Source organism: Strigops habroptila, chromosome 1 (genome assembly GCF_004027225.2).
Source record: "Strigops habroptila isolate Jane chromosome 1, bStrHab1.2.pri, whole genome shotgun sequence".
Lineage (NCBI taxonomy): Eukaryota > Metazoa > Chordata > Aves > Psittaciformes > Psittacidae > Strigops > Strigops habroptila.
The window spans coordinates 65,666,942-65,687,286 of record NC_044277.2 but is presented as its reverse complement, the minus strand read 5'-3'; the positions used below and the strand labels follow the sequence as shown (position 1 = coordinate 65,687,286).

The following is a 20,345-nucleotide window of genomic DNA, read 5'->3' as shown; positions in this document are numbered from 1 at the left end:
AAATTAATCTTCATTTAAAAATGGGTTTCCCTGTACTGGCCTGCAGATCCTAGCCACTCTGCAGTGATGGGAGATGAGGAGTCTTTTTGCTGAGGTATTTGAGCAAGAAGCACCTCTGAAAAAATATAGGGAAAGTATGTGAGGATAAGGTATGACAAAGCCTTTAGGCTGAGTAATTAAGAGATTCAAGGAAAGGAGAGAAAGATTAAGGAAAATGGAAGTAATTTCAGTATTTAGCCTTGTGATAAGGCTACACACTAGTAGGGCTTCGTAAGAGGTAACAGGAATTTGGTGACACAGGAAAGATGAATGAGACCAACAAACTGGAGAGCAAAAGCAGTTACATGACACCTTGAAATATAACTGATTTTTATCTTGCTGCTTAAGGAAAGAGCAGGGTAAAGAAAGAGAAATAGGTTGGGTTTTTTTAGATTTTTCTTTTTTATATTTAGCATCCCCCTCACATAGCTGCTGCTGCAACCTCCTGTCCTGGACAGTAACTCTCCTGGGCAGTAATGGTACTAGAAACAGCAGCATCTAGTTTGCCACATCAGATCCACAGCACATTGTGCCTCTGCCTGCTGGAAGGAAATGCAGTGTTAACCATCTGTGTGCACAGCAGCTGCCATGCCAGAGCCTCCCAGCCCTTCAACTAAGTGGGATGAGTAGCATCACCTGCAAAACAATTAAGTGCCTGGGCTCCCCATGTTTTTATTTCTGAGAGCCATGGACTTGGCCAGTGATATGATGATGTCCTCAAGTCCCCATGGCAGCCTGCCAACAGCCCCAGCCCTTCAAGTCAACAGCAGGCAGGCACCCCAGCATGGAAACACAGCTTCTGTCAGCAGAAGCCTCACAAATCACAAAGGTCCAAAGAAACTTCTTGATGTTCTGCAGTTATGCACTGTAGAGGCTCTTGAAAATGACATGAAAGATTTAAATTGCCACTCTGCCTGTTGCGAATTAAGTTTGAAAGGTTATGAGTAATAAAAGGCTTCCATAAAAAATAAGTAATCAAAAAAACCCAATATAACTGCAATTTTGACCACATATTCATATAGAAGTTTTAAATACAGAAATAAGATTCTTCATTAACTAAAATATACATTCTATATTCATGTCTCTGGCTATAGATAACTAGATGTTCATTAATATCATATATGCAGAGTATACGCAAGTTTAAGTAGGTCAGAGATCTGTTCTTAAAAAACCAAACACATCCAACTAACACAGACACAAGCTGAGAAAAGAATTAAACTACATATAACAAGACTGTCAAGTCTACAAATCTGTCTCAAGCTACTGTCATAGCACTCACAGACTTCCTGACTTTTGAGCTGCCCTTTCCCATTCACCAGAAAGGAGACTTCGTGGGTTGCCAGACATACAGTTCAGCCTGGGAGGAGACGTGGGGGGAAGACAATTTTCAGCTCCAGTAACTACAACTCAAGGCAGGGAAATGTACTAGCTGAAGTTACTTTTTAGCCAAAGTAGGCATGTAGAAATTGTGTTGAGCAACTCTTGCAGGAACATTACTTTTCTGTTCTCAGTGCACTTCCGATGTGAACTCTACTAAAATTCCTGTGCCAGAACTGTATCCTTATTCCAGTCAGATCACTGCTACAGTCTTCCCCTTCCTATTCATATGAAGCACAGCATCCTATAGGTACTATTTTCTCTTGAATAGCATAACTGTTACTTGAGTAAGCTTATGCATGCAAACATCAAACTGAATGTGTCGAAGTTTTGCGTACTAAGCACTTTCTACTTCAGCATACTCTCCTCCCAATCTGTCATCTGCATATCCCATCAGAAACTTTGCTATAATACTCTGCTGTGAACTCATACTGTTCTGACAGAGACTTCTCTAGAATTGTCTAGGCTGTAAGGACAGCCTGAATTCTTGTGGGTAAATCTGTAAAGGACATAGACACAGGCATGGTGATATTCAGCCTTAAGAAGAATCCATAGCCCTAAGACAAGGAGCTCAAATACCCATTCAAGGAAAAAGCCTCAGGAGCATTGCAGTGATAAATGCTCCATCCCTGTCAGTGTTCAAGGCCAGGTTTGACGGAGTCTTCGGTGACATGGTCTAGTGTGTGGTGTCCCTGCCCATGGCAGGGGGGTTAGAACTAGATGATCTTAAGGTCCTTTCCAACCCTAACCATTCTGTGATTCTATGATACATAAAACATACATTAAACATAACCAGCTTTGACACCAAAATTTTGGCATTTATTAGTTGTATAACAAATAACAATTTCTTATATTGTTATATAACAAAGCATAACATTTCTAACCTGTGCGTCTTGCTAGGTACTGCCATAAAACGCACTAGCCCTGTGCAGGTAGCTTTCAGGATATAACACAGCTGGGCAGGATGTTAAAGCTTACTATAAAATAAAAGTACTGGAGACAAGTACATGTTATTGCAATTAACATGCAATTTATTATAAAATAGTCTGTAACACAAAGAAGCAAAGAACACTTTTTCAGAAACCACACGCTGAAACAAGAAAGTAGGTTTGTGTATCCAGAACATAGTTTAATGATCCCTTCATCAATAACATGGAAATTACAAAAGGAAACCCAGTCTACTACTTCAAATAGCCTGTGAATTTACAGACAAACACAAACAAGAAGGTATTAACAAAACTGTCTGCTCTTTTTAAGTCCTTGTGTGGTATCCGAGAAATAAACATGGAAAACTTCTGAGTGAAGTTGCTTTCTATCCACTACCAAAATAAACTACAGAGAAAAGTCATCTGGAGGCACAACATTTATTTTCAAACCTGGGAAAAAACAAGAAAAAAAAGAAAAAAAACTTCAATTGTTTAGTCCAGGATAGTTTTGAAATCTTGATAAAAAGATGGCTCTGTCACTGCCTTCAGTAGTGCCATAGTATCCTTTGGGATCTTCCTGAATAGCTGCATCTTACCTACCAAAACACCAGGAAAAAAGTCATTACTAGCGCAAGTAACTAACAATTCTGGTTTAGAGAAAATGCTAATAATATAATGAAATCAATACTAGATGAATCCAATTAAAAAGTTGGAACACCTGGAATATGGAGACAAAAAAAGCAGTAATAAAATGCGCCACTATTCTTCTGCCCTTAAATCAGGCTAATAAATAAAAAGGTTAAAAATCGTATGTGAAAATATTAACAAACTAAGAAAACCAAAGAGCAAATTCCTCCTACTATGTCCTTGTAACACTTCTTTGTTTGTATTTAAGGTTTTTAATTATTTCTTTTTAAAGCATAAGACTATTCATTAAGTAACTATACCCACCCAAAAAAGGCCTTCTGTCAAAGCATAGAGATGTTGAAAGCCCCTATTTTAAACAACGTTAAGGACAAGGGACAGGTCCTGCGTGGTTGCTAATGTTTACCTAAAGCAGGAAGGAATTCCCAAACTGTTTCTTTTCCCCTCTACTTTCAGATATGACCTTGAAGTAGCCTATGCTTGGAACTGACACATTAAAAAAAATAAAAAAATTAAAGAAATAAAATCACCTTTTGCTATAAGACTGTCGACAGCAATTCTCCCAGTGTGTTTCCTTGTAAGGGAAGAGAGGCTAACTGGAAAGCCACTCTTAGGGAGGAAAATTCTGGAGACTAAACAAGGCTCTTGGGAATGGCATTTTTATGAATGTAACAGTTTTAAAACAACGAAGTCACCGAGTCCAACGTCAGCATTATAGACAATAAAAAGGACTTTCTAAAGATTAGGAAGAACATGTAAAACCCTAGCAACAGTAAAAGTCTGTCACCTAAACAGAGATGGCAAAATTGTCAATGGTGCAGAAAGGCAGAAGTGCTCAATAAACCTTTGTTCTGTCTTTGGAAAGGAGACAGATGATGTATTTATATCTTCTCATGATAAGGAAAGACCCTTGCTTCTTTCCCCACTGGTAATAATAGGAGGGGTGTTAAACAGTAACTATATTTTAAATACTTAACTCTGAAGAATGACGACAACTCGTACTGACAAGCCCCTGATGTTGATATTTTACAGGTTTTGGAATTGTGGGAAAAAAAAACCTCCTCCCCAAAACCTATGAGCTTGATACTGATTCCCACGGACAGTAATGGAAAGGCATGTGCAGGGATACAAGAAAAAAAAAAAATGAAGTTTATATCAAATCCTGTCAACAGCATGACCTTACAGGGGTAATAGGTTTATATAGCTGATACCAACTCCAAAATGACAACAAAAAGTGTAGTTAAGTCAACACAGGCGCTATTACCAGTCCTGGTTATCTCTGTGCTACAGACTGCTGTGCCATATAGAGACACTGAGCTAACTTCACAGGAACCCACCTGAGAACCAGTGACTTCCCTGCCACAGCTACTCCAACATCCACACGTGCTACCTGATTTCCAGAAGGAAGACAAACTTAAAACACAGTGTCTAAAATTAGCTCCAGTATCTCTACGTAATGCTCATCACTGTAGTAACCTTCTCTACAGCATGGTGAGGTTGTGATTACAATAACATTACCCAGGAATAAATCTGATGCAGGCCAAACAAAACTAATAGAAATATTGATAGATAGAAAACTATCTATCAATAGCTCTTTAAATTTACTTTAGTGCATTCCTGCAGGATTCAGAGACTTAGCATCTTACTACATTTGGAAGAAAATACAAATATAAATACCATGTACAATCAGGTGGCTAAAAAAAAAATAGCCTTTATCCATGATCAGAGACCTTGGAGACATGGAGATAATGATGCATATTCACACCAAGGGTATGCACATGACTTATCACTACAGATCACAAGATGTCTTTGTACCACTTTACAGTACCAGCACACTGATGCCTCACCTTCCTGCCTGCTCAGCCCCTACATGGGGCATATGGTGCCTTCCCAGTTGCTTTTCAAATACAGTTTGAAATTATTTTTAAAACCTCAACCAACTCTTAAAAGCAGGAGAAAGGCAGGCAGGAAGCAAATATAGATGCAGTCAAAGCACCTCTCAAAATTAGTCACTGGTAAATATTCAAGTTGCATGACAAGCTGACCCCAAACAGCTACCCTCCTGCCAAATTACCTAGTAGATGTTTTGGAAGCTTTTCATAAGAACAACAGCTACAGAAGTGCTCCACTGAGTATTGAGTCAACCCTTGCAGCACAGGTGGAACAGGGCTAGTGGAAGTACAGGTAAGATTTCATGGGGCAATAAGCAAACGGAGATCTCCGAGATGGCATTCAAGTTACTTGGGCCCCAGTAATCTGCTGACTGATCGCAGTAAAAGCTTCCATCATAAAAGTTTCACAGTAAAAACAAGTCACAGTCTGCTAATTGTTTAGGCAGCCATTAAGCAAAAATCTCTGACCCCTTGATTTTTCAGCAGTGTACTTGAAGTCTCAGGTATTTCCAAAAGAAAATGGGTCTTGTAGATAGAGAGTTGTCCTGACATTATGGATGTGAAGAACAGATTCTGCCTCAGAGGACATTAAGATCTATGAAAGAATAGCTGGAAATCACTCTTTTCAAGAGAATGTCACCAGTAACTTTCTACTTGCCTTTGGACATTTCCTGCTCTACCCCCACAATACTCAGCAAGTACAACATTAATAGCTCTCCCCAGGAATGGAGGAAACAAGGTTATTCCATTTATGCAAGGGCAATTCTCACAGCTAGAGAAGCCAACCGATAGATGATCAGCTTTCCCTTCTTGGGGTAGAAACTGTGCATACAGAGTTAGGTCTGGACCATACACAAGTCAGTATTGTGGTTAGGCAAGGGGCTGTACGGGTACAGCAGAAAGAGCCTAACAACAATCATTCAAACTAGGAAAATTCCACCTCTACTTCCCTGCCCATTTTCCCTGGCATCTGCGGTGGTGTGATTTTGTGGACAGCGAGAGCACTTTTATGGCAGATGCACACACCCATGGAAGATGAGATTCTGCTGAACAATAAATAAAGCTGCCTGGGGCTGCACCTCCACCCTGAATGTACTGTCAGATTCAATAGCAAAGCATGCACAGAGAAGAATGTTGGAGCTTTGGCATGGGTTGTGGTCTGCCAGTCAAAGATCCCAAGAGCAAAACCTTCAGCGTTAGACATGAAAATTCAGATGTGCTCTATATGGATCTTAGAGAAGCGACACAGCTCCCAGAGAAGCTGTTATCCTATTGGGGCTGACCACAGCATTCTCTGCTCAGCTCTTCAGTTTCTGTCCTCTCCAAGTAAAGCAAGCAGTCAACTCTTCCCTTCCTGAAGACAGGCCTCCTTCCCCTGGTATTTCTAGAAGGGCTGAACAGAACTGGCTTCTCAGCAGCAGTGATCAGACAAAGCCAGTGGTGCCTCTGGCTTTGGTGTCAGTAAGAAACTCTGAGAGAAGGAGTTTCTCTGGCAGAGGCTGCTGGAGGTCTGCTCCATACAGAAAGTCTGTAACTGGCCAGAACATGCCTGGTGCAGTCCCAACAATCTGTTTTTCTGTACGTTTAAGTGTCATCTTTGATACATTTACACTGCACTAAAAATCGGACTGTTTGCACTCAAGCATTGCTGCAAACGTCTGATATGGGAAGGAATGCTTACTTCCAAAAGCAGACCTAGTCTTTTTCTGGGGCACTGGGCCTCAGCACAGGTATCAAGGGAAGCTTGTGATGCATTTAAAATCAAATAGGGGTTATTCTGGAACCAGGCTGAAGAACTTCTTAGTATTGTATAATAAAACCCCCCAAGTAATGACTCATTCAAAGCACGAATTATAGAGTCAGTGCTGAGAGTCTGGCCTTCACTGCGGCTGAATTCAACAACAGCACTGACCACTTCAGAAAAACCTACCACTGTTCACTTTTAATAACTTAGAACCGAAAATTCTATTATTTCTGTGCCTGGCCTGGGGACAGGTGGCACAACTGGTCAAAGAGAGAGTTCCCCATAGGCCAGGTACACAGATAGCTTCTTTGAACCGAGTAGAAGAGTCAGACTTACCAACACCACTCAACTCTATCGTATAGCATGTGCTATATATAGCAAGTGCTTCTGTTTCAAAGTGACTTTTTTTGGAAAGAGTTTACGTTGCAGAAGGAACTTAATTAGTTGCCAGTTAGTCTACATTTTTTAAAAATAGAAACCTGAGCATTCATATTTCATTTAGTTAAACCTGCTGAGAATGCTTATGTGATTAACCAATCTTATTCAGCTTTCTGAACTGTAGAAACTTATCAAGTGCCAAGTATCAACAACTATTCCATAAGAACAAGGCTCTAGAATATGCAGTACTGAAAATCATACCATTTTAATTTGCCTACTTACATATACTAAATTTGATTAAAATCAGAAAGCTCATTAATGTACATTTTAGAAAAACATTTTATGGTAGGAAAACTTAAAAAAAAATCCATTAGTTTCCAAGTTTTATTACAATTCCATATTTCAAACTTCAACAATAACTGAATACTTACAGATTTTTAGAGGCTTAAGCAGGCATTTGTAAATAACTTTGTGGTTTGCCAGCTTGATAGTGAATGCATGGTAGCAGAGCCATTCTGCTGCCTCAGAAGGGAACATACCAGATGCACCTTTGTTACCTAAAGCAATTCCTGGAAACAGAACAGGAAAATAATGTCACTGAAAATTATGAGCATGAAGAAGAATGTCTGACCTCTCCCTGCTTTCTAACCTTTCCAAGACTTTTTACTAAAAACCTATGTAGTCAATGAAGTCTCCTGTATCAGCAGAGAACTGAAAAGTAAAACATGAAATATTTCAGTATCTTCAGAAAACTGAGTTTAGGAAAAAAAAAAACCATGCCCTGAGATTCTTATAATGCACTCAGTGTTTTTCATTCTTGATATTTATCTCAAAATTACAAAATCTGACTGCACATTCAAGATATTTTATTTGTCAAGAAAAAACCAAAGCCAAAAAACCCCATGCTGCTTCATTGCCATTAACATACTACACCTGTGTTCTTTGCTTTCAGGATGCCATAGCAGCATGATGCAGTCTCGGAGATGATTCTTAGGAAGAAATAAGGATTGTTTCTAACTTGCTGGTTGAAAGGAAGTTGGAGAACACAGGCGTGAAACCTGTTCACAAAAGCAGCCTATTTAATCATATTTCAAGTGAAACTATAATTATGTACCTTAGGCACTATACATCATTCAAAAGCACACATCGGTTTTCAGCTATATCAACACTGTTAGCATACGACACCTCTCCTATATACACACATCCCTGGATTGTCAGACACATGCGATTTTGTTTCTAAATTTTCTGCTTAAAGAAAATCTTGAAGCAATCTGCCTTGGTAATAGAATTCTCTTCTGAGGACGATGACTGTCTTCTGCAAAGGGAAAGTTAAACTATACATCCTCACCAATTCCGTATCACAGACCATGCAGCCAGAGAACACCCTGGTGAGACAGTGCAAGAGGAAGGAAAAAAAACCAAACCCCAGAAGAAATTATGTTCAGGAATTCAGCAAAACAAACTTTCAAATGACACAGTGTTTCACAGACCAGGATCCCCACTTTTTTGTCTATGAAAATTACTTGTATTCTAGACTCCCTTACACCTCCGTTCAGACATATTTTAAAACTGCTTTTTTCTGGGGGGAGGTTGTCTCTTGTTTTTTCTTCAGACTGTGGCATTATAATCCTGTTTATGCTGAATATAGTCAACAATTACAATGATGCTTTTTAATTACTTGACAATGAATATACTTGTTTATTAAATTAACGCAGTATAAGCATAATCACTTCAAGAAATTCTGAAATTATAAAATATTTAAAGGATAAACATAATTACCACACTGCATCACAGAGCTCTGGCTGAATTAACCTGACATGCTGTTAGCATGGTGGACAGGTTTTTAAAGATATTCTAACATAAAGACCTTTGTTAGGATGTTACCATAAAAGCAAACAGAAGTAACTAAGTAATTATGTCCAACACCAGAGAAAAAACGTAAGTTCCTCACAACACAAAGTTTAAAAGTTTGATACGAGTGCTGTACTAGACAGGTCCAATTACACTTCCTGGACACAAGAATGATACAGGCTGAACGTGGACCAAGCTGAATTTAAGAACAAACCTAAAATGTCACTTCCTAAAAAGTATAAGCCTAGCAAAAGAGCAACATCTGATTTCTGTGAAGAGGGAAGCACCTCTTATGCCTTTTTTGTGTTAACAAACAATTTCTTGGTGCTGCCAATCATTCGAAGTGTTTGATGTACAGAGGTTAGTATTTTCTCCTAAATTACTTATCAGTTTTTATTTCTTTACCTTCTCCTTGTTTCAAACATTCATTTCCTCTGCTGGTCAAGAACAGCTCACAAAACCCAAGATATTACCAGCTAAGGAGCCATTAAGACATTCATCAGCAGCTAAGAAACTGCAATTAACTTGGTAGAATGTAACCTCACTTTAGATGAAGTTATACAGGTCAACATTCTATATGATTTTAATAGATACAAAGTTCTAAATATAAACTGGTTAATGAGCGATAAGGCTTCTTGTCACCCTCCTGAAGCAAAACAGACTGCTTTTCTTGAGGTCAGCTGTCAATACCAAGAGACACTGAAAATGCATTTACTGAAGTGTCACATAGACACAGAAATTAATACAGTCATGTATCCTGAATCTAACAGTTACCCAAGAACAGTGTTGAAACAAGAATAACTCGACTTACTTCTCACATTTACCACTGCACATCTACATGCACACTTTTTCCTCCACATGTCAAGAGAGAGTAATGAAATATTCAGAATTGCTGCAGAAGACAGTGACCTACCTGTAAGCCTGAAGTAAAAATATCTTGTAGATGTTAATGAGAACTGTTTTAAGGCTGTTGATCTAGAACAGAACAGAAACAGAGCTATAGGAATACTTTAGTGTCACAGTAGGATTTGTTCAAGTTCAACAGCATGAGATGATTTAGAGATCTGGAGAAAAAACATTCTGTGCTAAACTTCAAAGATTTCTTTTATGTACCTAAGTTAACAACGTTGTGAAGGCTCAGTTCTGGTACGTGCTGAGACCCCACATTTTAGTTGATGTCAACATTTCCAAGTTATGTGGATTACCTCTCAAAATCAACTTTTTATGTTAGAACTCAAAGCCTTTCTAATGATCTTTATCACTAACCACAGTATTTCCAAACATCCATTTCTATATTCCCACCTGTAAATCAAGAAATAAACAATGGCATTTCAGTTTGAGGACTGCAATCAATTTGTATTTCATGTTTTTCCCAGCTGTTCTACTTGAATTGAAGGAAAGACTTGATCTGATGGAAGTACAGGTATAACTAGAAAAAAAAAAAGAAAAAGGTAGTTAAACTCCATGGGCTAATAGACTACATTAAATTCTGCAAAGTATGTCTCATTTAACTTCTCATGTCACAGATATTGCCCGCTAATCAATGAGCCAGTAGCTAGGAGATGACTATAACTAAATTCAATTTAGAAAGAGAGTAGACATTGTGGCATTAAGGTTGTTAGCTCAGAAATGACTTCAGTACCACAGGGCTGAATAATCCACCCTGCTAAAAAACCCAAACCAATAAGCTTAAACACAAACTAAATACATTTCTAGAACACATGGTCTAGCCAGACCACTATTAATGACTCCAGTGACAACCAGATTATATTCTGATCCATGCAATCCAGGAGCTTAGGCTGGAAGTCACCTCAGTTCACCCTTGCATTTCAGTTACTTAAGTCAAGCTTATGAAAAGCAAGGTGGCCCTTGTAACAAACACCTCAGGATTCTGAGCAGTGTCTCCCAGACCAGTAGCACCAATACCCTCATCAACATAAACTGGTTTTTTCAGCAACACGACTAGTAAATAAATCTCTTCGATTGTTAATTCTAGTCCTCTGTTGTTACAGAAAATCATGTCATATAAATTCCTTTCCTAAACTGGCCAAGTTTTTCTGTTCTAGAATACTACTAAAGAACTTCAACACTCTTGTGAGGGAAAACCTCCCCAAAATTTCCCACTTAAATGTATGCATGGGCTGGTTATACTAAACATGATCAATAACATAACAATATATTCATTCACTTTAAACAGGGTTTTTTTTGTTAATCTTTAGCAAATTCCTAATGCCATCTCTAGTAGTCTATGTAAAGGGTCTACAGAGCTTTTCAGTAGGATACATTGTCCCGTCCTGAGTTCTATGCCACTTCAGACTGTTTTGTGTACATAGTCAAGGTTGCTAGTTTAAAGAGAGGTTACTTTTCTCCTACACTACCATCTAAGTGTACCAGAGGGAACACCTCTGACACTGAAAGGATTACTAGTCCCTCTAGTCCATACAAAATTAATCCCAATCTGTAGTTCATGTAATACTTACCACTTCTTCTAGGAAGCCACAAAAAACCCGCCAACAACTTCAGAATACTAAATACAGTTATATAATATCAGGTACGATACAGTGCATAATGGTGAAAGAAGCTAAACCAAGGTGATTGAATAAACTTTCTCAGAACGATACAGCCACCATACAGTATACGACTTCTGGTCACTAGGGACCTGTGCCACATTCAATGGTGTTAATGGTATGTAAATTCCATCAGGATGGAATGAAGAAAATAGCAGGCTGCACAGCAGAATAAAATGTTTAGATTAATGCATAAGAAACAGAACTGTAAAATCTATTTTGCAGTGAATTCAACTACACAATTAACAAGACGCCCTTGTGCTTCTCACATTATGTACAATATACTGTAAAGCTGACAGTGGAGAATACAACTCTATTTACCTGGAGTAATCGCAGTAAACCTCAAGTGTCTGTATATCAAATAATAAACCACACCATGGGATCACACGACAATCTGGCAGCTGTTTAAATTTGGAACATCCTGGGATATCATCAACACGAAAATTCACAACTGTCTTATTGGGGTTTATCAAAAAGCCATACTCAGGAATACCTGTCGCTAGAGTCCTAAAACAAATATGAACAGTAATAAGTATAACATAGTAACAGTGTAAGACACATATGATCTTGCATAAAAGGACAGAAAAGAATAAATGGAAAAATAACTAAGGTTAAGGAAACACAGCTAGAAATAAAAAATGAATTAAATAAATACATAAAATAAGTAAGCTTAAGGATATGATGATAACGGAGAAAAACTTTTACAGATTAATACAATTGAAGAACTTAAACGAGGAAACATTTGAGACAAGCTGCATAAACCACACTCACAGAAAACACTAAGATTAAAATCACTGGAAGAGGACAGATAAAAGTTATTGGTTTTGAAAGTTAACAAAACTAAGGCGAATCCACTTAACAGGATCCTTATTTATCTAATGAAATGCATTCTTTCCCTAGGGAAAAAAGAACAGAATAGAAGGTAGTAGCACACTTGCCCAATAAAACCATTTTAAGAAAGTAACTAAGACATCTTAAAAATTTGAGGGAAAACAATCTTATAACACAACTGATAGGTACTTTGGTTAGTCTGCACTACTAATTGCTGCTAGAATCGCCATCAAGGTCAGTAGCTGGGTCCCTAATTTAAAATTCAGCAGGAATCCCCCACCATCTGAGCTGCAACAGATTTTTAGCTGACCATCAAGAAAGTAGGTATTAGAATTTTTCCCAAGCACAGACTACCAGCAAGGACTCCAAAACTGCCCTTGATTATTAAGCCATAAATCAAACCTACGTATATGTGCAAGCATATATAAAGATGAAAAAGAATTAACTAAATGGTGTTAATACTTATTACTTTGAAGACTTTAATATGTCTTTAATATGTCTTTAATAGCATACCTTAGAAAAGCTCTTGCCTTCGTTAAATGTGGTGTAACCAGCAAAAAGTCATCAATGAGACGTATTAGGACTCTGTAACCAATAAGAAATTGATGTTAGGGTATTTTTTAATACGTAATTCTTTCACATTTTTGTCATACTCCTCAGAAGAACAACATGCCCATTTTAATTCACAAGAAGGTAGAGGCTAATGATCTCCAAATCAGTACTGCTTCTTTCCTAAAAATAAATAAATAAGAAAGGAAAGTGGTTGGCTACGTGAAACATGACAGGAATTTATGGCACACAAACTACTCCACAATAGTTTCTTAGATGCAGGATTTTACACTTTTCCAAGGGAGAATTTGAAGTATCTTTCTCAACAAGACAAGGAAAGGAGGTGTAATACCAGGTAGAGAAAAGCAGATATTTTCAATGTGCTCTAAAACTCTGTATCTTCATTTAACATGTAATAACCTTTTTGTGAAGCTGTAACTCCAATGTAAAACAGACTACCATCGACCACTGTAAAGGCTGGAGTTTTCTTTTTCGACAGAATTTAGGCCCCAGGCATGCTGATATCTTTCTGATAAATCCTGCCTAATATATCAGAGAAAGGAAGCTCTGGAGATGACTTTGTCCAGCCTCCTCTTCAAAGCAGGAGTATTGCCATCACAATGATCAGATCACCTTTGCATAGCCAAGTCAATAGCCAGGTTATTTTTTTACTTAAAGGCCAAATGAAACAACCTAAAAATCACTCAACAGAGACCGAAGTAACATTCCAAAATCTGCTGTATATAAAAGCAGCTGCTACATTAAAGAGTGAATTCTTCTGAATCGGTTTCATAATTTCATTATGTATAAATAACATCCTTTGAAAGCAGAAGATAGCTGTTTCGAGTCATATCATCACAGCATTCTAAAGCCCATGAGAAGAACTCTACTACTTGTGTAGGGAAATGTTTTAAATTTTGGGTGACTTCCATTACCCAGTGAGCCTCCCAGGAAGAGACACCAGACAGATGCACTTATCTGGAGTACTCTATATACTTCTTAGTTTCTTTTTTCTTTATTAGGACAGAATTCACAGCGATGGAAAACAGACAAGCTTCAGGGTCCAGATCATGCCTAAAGACCCTAGTCTGGGATTCAGCTGGGGATCAGTACAAATGGAGGTAAAAGGGACCCCAGAGGTTTACAGCTAATAGAGGATAGCTTTCTGTCAAGCTCTGAAGAAGCAAGCATGAGCAGGGCACAAAGTCTTAGAAGATGTACAAAGAGTCACGCAGGGTTTCAAACAGGAACCAACATGCCTTGTAAAAAGCCTGCAACAAAGCTGTGACCTTGATAACATGCTAAGATTTACAGATGGTGGATTGGAAAGCCCTCAGGCAGAAAGAAGCCTGGAGTATCAGAAAGCCTGCAAATGAACATCCCATCCTGTTTAAGGACAAAAGACCACAGATGTGGGAATGAGTGTGGAAGAACCATAAACTTCTTTTAAGAAGAGCTTGTCAGACACTACAGCATCCCTAAATACTGTGCTCTTTCTAAGAACAAGTCTCCTATCCACAGATCTAGGAAGGCTTCTTTTCAGCACTTTTCTTCCCAATCTTATGACAAACAAGGAAATTCCCCCACAAAACCACCACAGAAGCTGTGGAGATGATTGTGTGCACCACACTCTGAATGGAGAGTTAGAAATCCTTGGAATTCAAAATTAAACTTCAGAGAAAATGTCTAATGTATTATGCATTACTATAACAGATCACCCAGTAAACAAAGCATTCCTACCCATCCTGCTGTATTCCACTGAGCAATTTGTTTTCCATGTCTCCATAGCACAAGCTGCAAAGTAAGGTTGACAAAATGGAGCCCTGTGGAATTCCACAGCACTGTAAGTAGTACCTAGTACAGAAGAAAGATAAAATCAAAACACACAAGATTGCAATAAACAATTCCATTAAATATTCACTTATTTTTCCAAGTATAACATATATGTTTCAATAAGAGACACACTACATGGTTGCTAGTTAGCCTTAAATTTGTTTGTTCTTTCCTTTAAGAATCTACATATAGCTCCAGAAGTTTTAAGTTAAACAGTGAAAAAACCCCACTAATACACATATTCCTTTCTTATTAACAAACTCCAGTAAACAACTGTTACTAAATGAAATTTCATAAATGATCTCAAACCACAACGCCTCCTTCCTCCTTCAGCTGCATAGCCACACTTCATTTAAGCTTTGTAATCCTTTATGTTGCATCTTACATCGCTTCAAAACAAATGTTCTTGTACAAGAAAAAAACTGCACTGGAGAAATATTTCAAGCTATAATTTATTTATTTTTAATTATTATTGAGGTGTTTGATTGTTTGTATATATTTCCCAGCATGACTTGACTAAGGGAAATATTTTCTTGGTTTTTTGTTTTGCTTTTGGTTGGTTGTTTGGGGTTTTTTTTTCCCCAAATAAGTATCAGTTTAATTTCAGGGAAATTTCTGATGGCTTAGCCCAATAGAGCACATGATCTGGTTTTATGCATCCTAACTACACTTTAGATCACATTTATTTCCTCATTTAACTGCTCAGGCATGAAGCTATCTTACTTTTAATTAGGAAAAAACACTAAACCCTGTGAAGTGTTAACTCTCACTATTTGTAATTACACTCAGCCTCCCCCCCACCCCACTTGAAAAATTCACTGAAGTTGTCAGTTGTCATTTTGCAAAAGAGTAAGCCTTGATTTGTTTATCTTGGCTTCAAAGAATTCACATAGACATAGCAAGGGGGAGGCTTCATTACTTCCCCTATCTTGTTACTTGTATAAAGCCAGTAAGACCACACATAGTAATAATGTAATGCATGACATCTAAGTAAGCTACTGAAGACAGAGTTCCCCATTAACTTGTGTTTTTTCTATGCTGGCTGCAGCAGAATGAACATGCCTCACAAAACCTAAGGGAATTATTTTCACAATACTCCTTTGAAGCATTGAGATGTTATATTATAACGTAATGACTTTTGATAAATGCATCAAAGGGTACTAAAAGATTCCTTCTAGTATTTTCTTCAAAACATGGAGTAAACATTAACTGTGACGGCTTTTGAAGAACCATCAGTTCAAGAGTGTATTCATTTACCAAACTTACTGCAGTTTGGGTGGTTTTTTCTGTTTGGTTTTTTTTTGGTTTTTTTTTTTTTTTTTTTAACAAATGAGAATGAGCTATTTAAAAAGGACAAATTCAGCCCAGGACACCAGGACAAACAGTATTTTTTCAGCCAAGCTGTGACTGAATTTAAACAAGTGTGGAGTTGGCTTTGTCAGGGTGTGCTTTCTTTAAAACTACTAAACTTTTATTAAATGTACTGATGTCTGTTAGACCTTATTAATGGCCATGTCAGCAGTCTCATGATTCTGCCAAAGGGAGTGTAAGCATCAATGTTAGAAAAACCTATAATGGCTCTTCTATTTGCCTCTTTGAAAGCTTTTCTCCCCCTCCCCAAATCCTGTGAGATTAAGTATTCTAAAATAAAGGCATTTTTTCAAGAGCAAGAAGCTATTCATTGTAATATACGTCACTCTGAATTCACCAATAAAGATCATGTAAGTACTTGCTTTCTATGCATGATACACATTTGCCACCTAGAGGCAAAACCAGATGAGAGATAGCAGGTACGTATCTAACAACACAAGGAGAAATCTGCATTACTACCCTCTATAATATCTGATTCCTAATTTTAGTTGCTAATAATTTTAATTAATATTCTTATTGCCTTATATTTTTATTGTAAATTGCCAAATAGCAAGTCCATGCAGAGAAGGTTTAATCTTGCACTACAGGTAAATGACTAACAAGGCTTTTGCATGATTGCTTGGATGTTACCTTCCAATTTTGTTCATCACTATGGATTCCAACAAAAGTATTTTCTTTTGAACTATGTGTGCAGTTTTAAATCAAGAAGGTTATGTATCTATAGCATAATGCATTCTTTGTATAGTTAACATCATCCAAAGGGAAAGAAATTTTATCCAATATAAATTTTATTCCAAACTTTTCATGCTTTTACGGAGCTTAAACTGATAAAACAGATTTCAAATACATGCAAAATAAAAATCTTTAAAAGACAACTACCAAAAATCCCCCAAGCCAATTAAAAGTATCCTGTTCAAAACGAAAAAAAACAATGAATGAAAAAACCCAAACACACTAAAGAAAGAAAAACTATTTTCTTTTTTACCTGTTCCCGATCTCCAGGATGTTGTTATGTATCATTTGAAGAAAAAAAGTAAACAGGCTGGAACTTGTCTCATTTAAAGTTAAGCTCTAGAAACGCAACAAAACAAAACAAGATTTATACTTTAGAAAGGTATTGAAAATGAAAACACAGTATACACTTAGAAACCTTTAGGGTTTCTAAGGTAAGAAAAAAACCCACCCAAAACCAAGGTCTGAAATAAACACTAAGAAGCTGCTCTCATCCAACAAGTGAACGGTGCAGTTCGTTTTCTGTTTTGCTTTAGGAGAAGAGCAGTTGTGATTGGTGTTACATGGGAAAACAGTTAAGTCTAATGTCTAAACAAGTTTAAGTGTTGGTGTATGACACTGGATTATTACAATGTATGAGACCTCATTCTTTTGGCCACTTTCTATCCTGTAGGACAATCCCTATAACTGTCATGTTCTTTAGGATTCCCCAACTACAGATACACTCACTTGCCAGTTCTATTGCAAAACACATTCTCTGCCACGTAGTACCAATGATTCCATGTATTACTGTCCACCCAATATTTATGAAGCTTTTTGTGTTAAAAATTGTGTAATAAAAAATTCATTTAGAGCAGTTTAAATCTCTTTAACAATGAGAACTAAAGTAAAATTACTTCTTATTTGCATAGATTAGACATCAGACAAATGCATCCAGCTTTTGATAGACCCACATGAAATCATGGTTATTTGAATTGAAAAGTTAATGTGATACACCCATGGTACAGACAGCCAGGCTGACATGACACTGTCCTCAGAAAACTTTTAAGTAATGACATACACACACATGACTTGTTTTCAAACGTAAAATATTTTGAAATAGAATGCTGCTGTTCATGTAATATCTAGCATAGTTATCTAAATCAAATGTCCAGTGGAAAAAAGAACAAACCTACACACACATCATGAGAGATCCAGCTAGTTTTCATTTTCATGCATGCACTCATTAGGCTCTCTGCACTTCATAGAATCATGCACCACCCACACTGTATATTCTATTCCTACATCCATAGATAAAAAGATAAAAATAAATCATTCTACTTGTATGTTATAAGCACAAATTACCCCAAATCAAAATTTTCCATTGGCAAGTTTGGGGAAAGAAAATAAAGAGGAAATAGGCTGTGAGAAGATACCTGCCTGGTCTTCTGATGATCGGGAATATTGTAGGTTGGTATCATGGAACACCATGATACCAAGCAATAAAATGTATTAGGAAACTGGCTGAGCTTATTGCCTACTTCTATGTCTTTCTCTGTCATGCTCCTTGCACAGAAGGAAGTCTTGAGAACAACCATTTGGAATTAGTACAGTTCTCTGCAACACAAGAATCAAAACAGCAGAAGGATGCTTGCTTCTTGTAACAAAGTGTCAGTTATAGTAAATTCAAAATACATATAATTTTTAGCCGTACTTTAATTCACTGGAAGTGACAAATCTCTTCAAACAAAACCACATGAGTTTATCTTGTTTTGTGTTGCATTTTAATTCCTCTGAAGAAGAGTTCATTCTTACCAACCTTGGCAGGTAATCATTAAAGTTGTCTGGTTTTTTGTTTGTTTGGGGGTTTTTTTGTTGTTGTTGTTTGTTTGGGTTTTAAGTCATTTTTCTATTCTGTGCAGTTTGCTATTTCAGATACCACACCTATTTCCTTAGCTACTTAGCTTAGAATGCATTTTGCTCATTCTTACTTCTGCATGTTTTAGAGATAGCAAGTGTTGAAGCCCTTCTTTATTAGATAGTTAATTTTTCACTTGAGAACTGTTGAAACAAACAATGAAATTAAGAAAGGAAAAAGATGACACTGGTTAAAATGAAAGTTTGAGACAACAATGAAAAAATCTGGGACAAGTCTAGAAGGACATTTGGTCAGATTTCTTGCCTGGTGCACTCTTTCCACTCATCACTGAGAGCCTGTTATAACCATCAAAGAAGATATTACAAAAATCTTTTTATGGAAGGTGCTGGGTTACTAGAAAAGAGATGGTGTCACCACCTAATATATACATTCAATTAAAATTCTCAATCTTCCTCCAATTCTTCTGTAGCTTTCTTTCTTCAGTTGAAAATAAGCCTCCCAATATTTACCTGTTCAACTACTATTGCATTTTGCAATGAGGTAGTCTTCTGCAGGTGGGACACAAAGTGCTCCATGTCTGACATAAAATCCTTCAAAGTAGAAACCTGTATATTGAGTGTAAAGAAATAAATGGCAAAAGCAATAGAAAATTCAGTACCAGACTCTTTTATTCAGTGAAGGTCAAAGGGCCGGCCTTATTGCATTATTTTAATCCAACGGTTCTGCTATTGTTAAAATATCTCCCTCACACACCTCCTTCTACAATACATTTACGTTTATACTAACATTGAGTAAAAAGTGTAAGAAATACAGAGTAAAAAGAAGCTTTGCTACCTCTGGAAAATATCGAACACTATTAAAAAATGGTTTATGAAGTAATTGCCTAATGCATATTGTGACAAAAAGAAAAGGTGTAAACAAAAATATTACTTGGACCAAAACCTATTTACAGCAGCAAGTAGAAGAAAATCAGTGTATCATACATTTCTCCTATAGGACCTCCTGGCTTTTCCACTTGTAGTAATCATAATCATGGCATAGCGCCGTATGCAGTAGACAGTTTTTTTCTGAGGTTTTAAGATCCGTGAAACCACTTCCACAAGTTTATTGTGAGGAATGGTATCATATGCCCTGGACACATCAGCCTGAAATAGAAGAAATATCTTCCATTATGCATTCATCAGTTATCACTGTAAAAACACTATGTTAGTAAGAAAAGAGCATTGTAGTATGTAAAAAAGGCTGAAGGATAAATTACATAGGAGTGAAATTATTGCATCATTCAGTCCAAATATGCGACAAAACAGAAACTCATTGCTTATCTGCAAAACCTCTCCTCACTCATCAACAAGTATAGCCTTACAAGATACTCAAACCATCAATTTTAGCACAATTCTTAAATCTAACGCTGAACGTTCTATCATTTAACCGAAGTTTATTGCTGATGTTTTCGTATGTTCAAATATTTTAAGAAATTTTCCTCTCCATATGATCATGGAGGTGACATCTTAGGCTTTTGGAAAGCTGCAAACCCAGATGTTCTACCTTTCCTAAAATTCATAGCGCAATCTTACCTCTGCTTTTACTTGTCATAGTCAAAATTCAAAATCTTCTGAAGAAGCAACAATTTTAGCAGAACTAGGTCAACGATGTGATTTTTTTGGCTTGAATGATAATGAGACAATCACTGAAAGTAATGTTAGGACAGAATGACAACTGACATATGAAAGCACGGAGGAGAAGCCCCGCTAT

At 37.1% G+C, this 20,345-nt stretch overlaps 1 protein-coding gene across 2 annotated transcripts in view; it reads right to left on the bottom strand.

Annotated features, from left to right (window-relative positions):
• Positions 1–2,213: 2,213 nt before the first annotated feature.
• The window catches only part of TERT (telomerase reverse transcriptase), a 29,477-nt gene continuing 11,345 nt past the window's right edge, over positions 2,214–20,345 (bottom strand). For both annotated transcript variants that reach the window (XM_030512585.1, XM_030512592.1), the window contains exons 6-16: positions 19,577–19,738; positions 19,103–19,198; positions 16,989–17,074; positions 14,540–14,653; positions 12,764–12,835; positions 11,741–11,926; positions 10,155–10,281; positions 9,766–9,827; positions 7,935–8,059; positions 7,433–7,570; positions 2,214–2,938 (exon numbers count right to left, since the gene is read on the bottom strand). In XM_030512585.1, the coding sequence (XP_030368445.1) occupies positions 2,835–2,938; positions 7,433–7,570; positions 7,935–8,059; positions 9,766–9,827; positions 10,155–10,281; positions 11,741–11,926; positions 12,764–12,835; positions 14,540–14,653; positions 16,989–17,074; positions 19,103–19,198; positions 19,577–19,738 (1,272 nt within the window). In that variant the 3' untranslated portion in view covers positions 2,214–2,834. The remainder of the gene's footprint in view (positions 2,939–7,432; positions 7,571–7,934; positions 8,060–9,765; positions 9,828–10,154; positions 10,282–11,740; positions 11,927–12,763; positions 12,836–14,539; positions 14,654–16,988; positions 17,075–19,102; positions 19,199–19,576; positions 19,739–20,345) is intronic.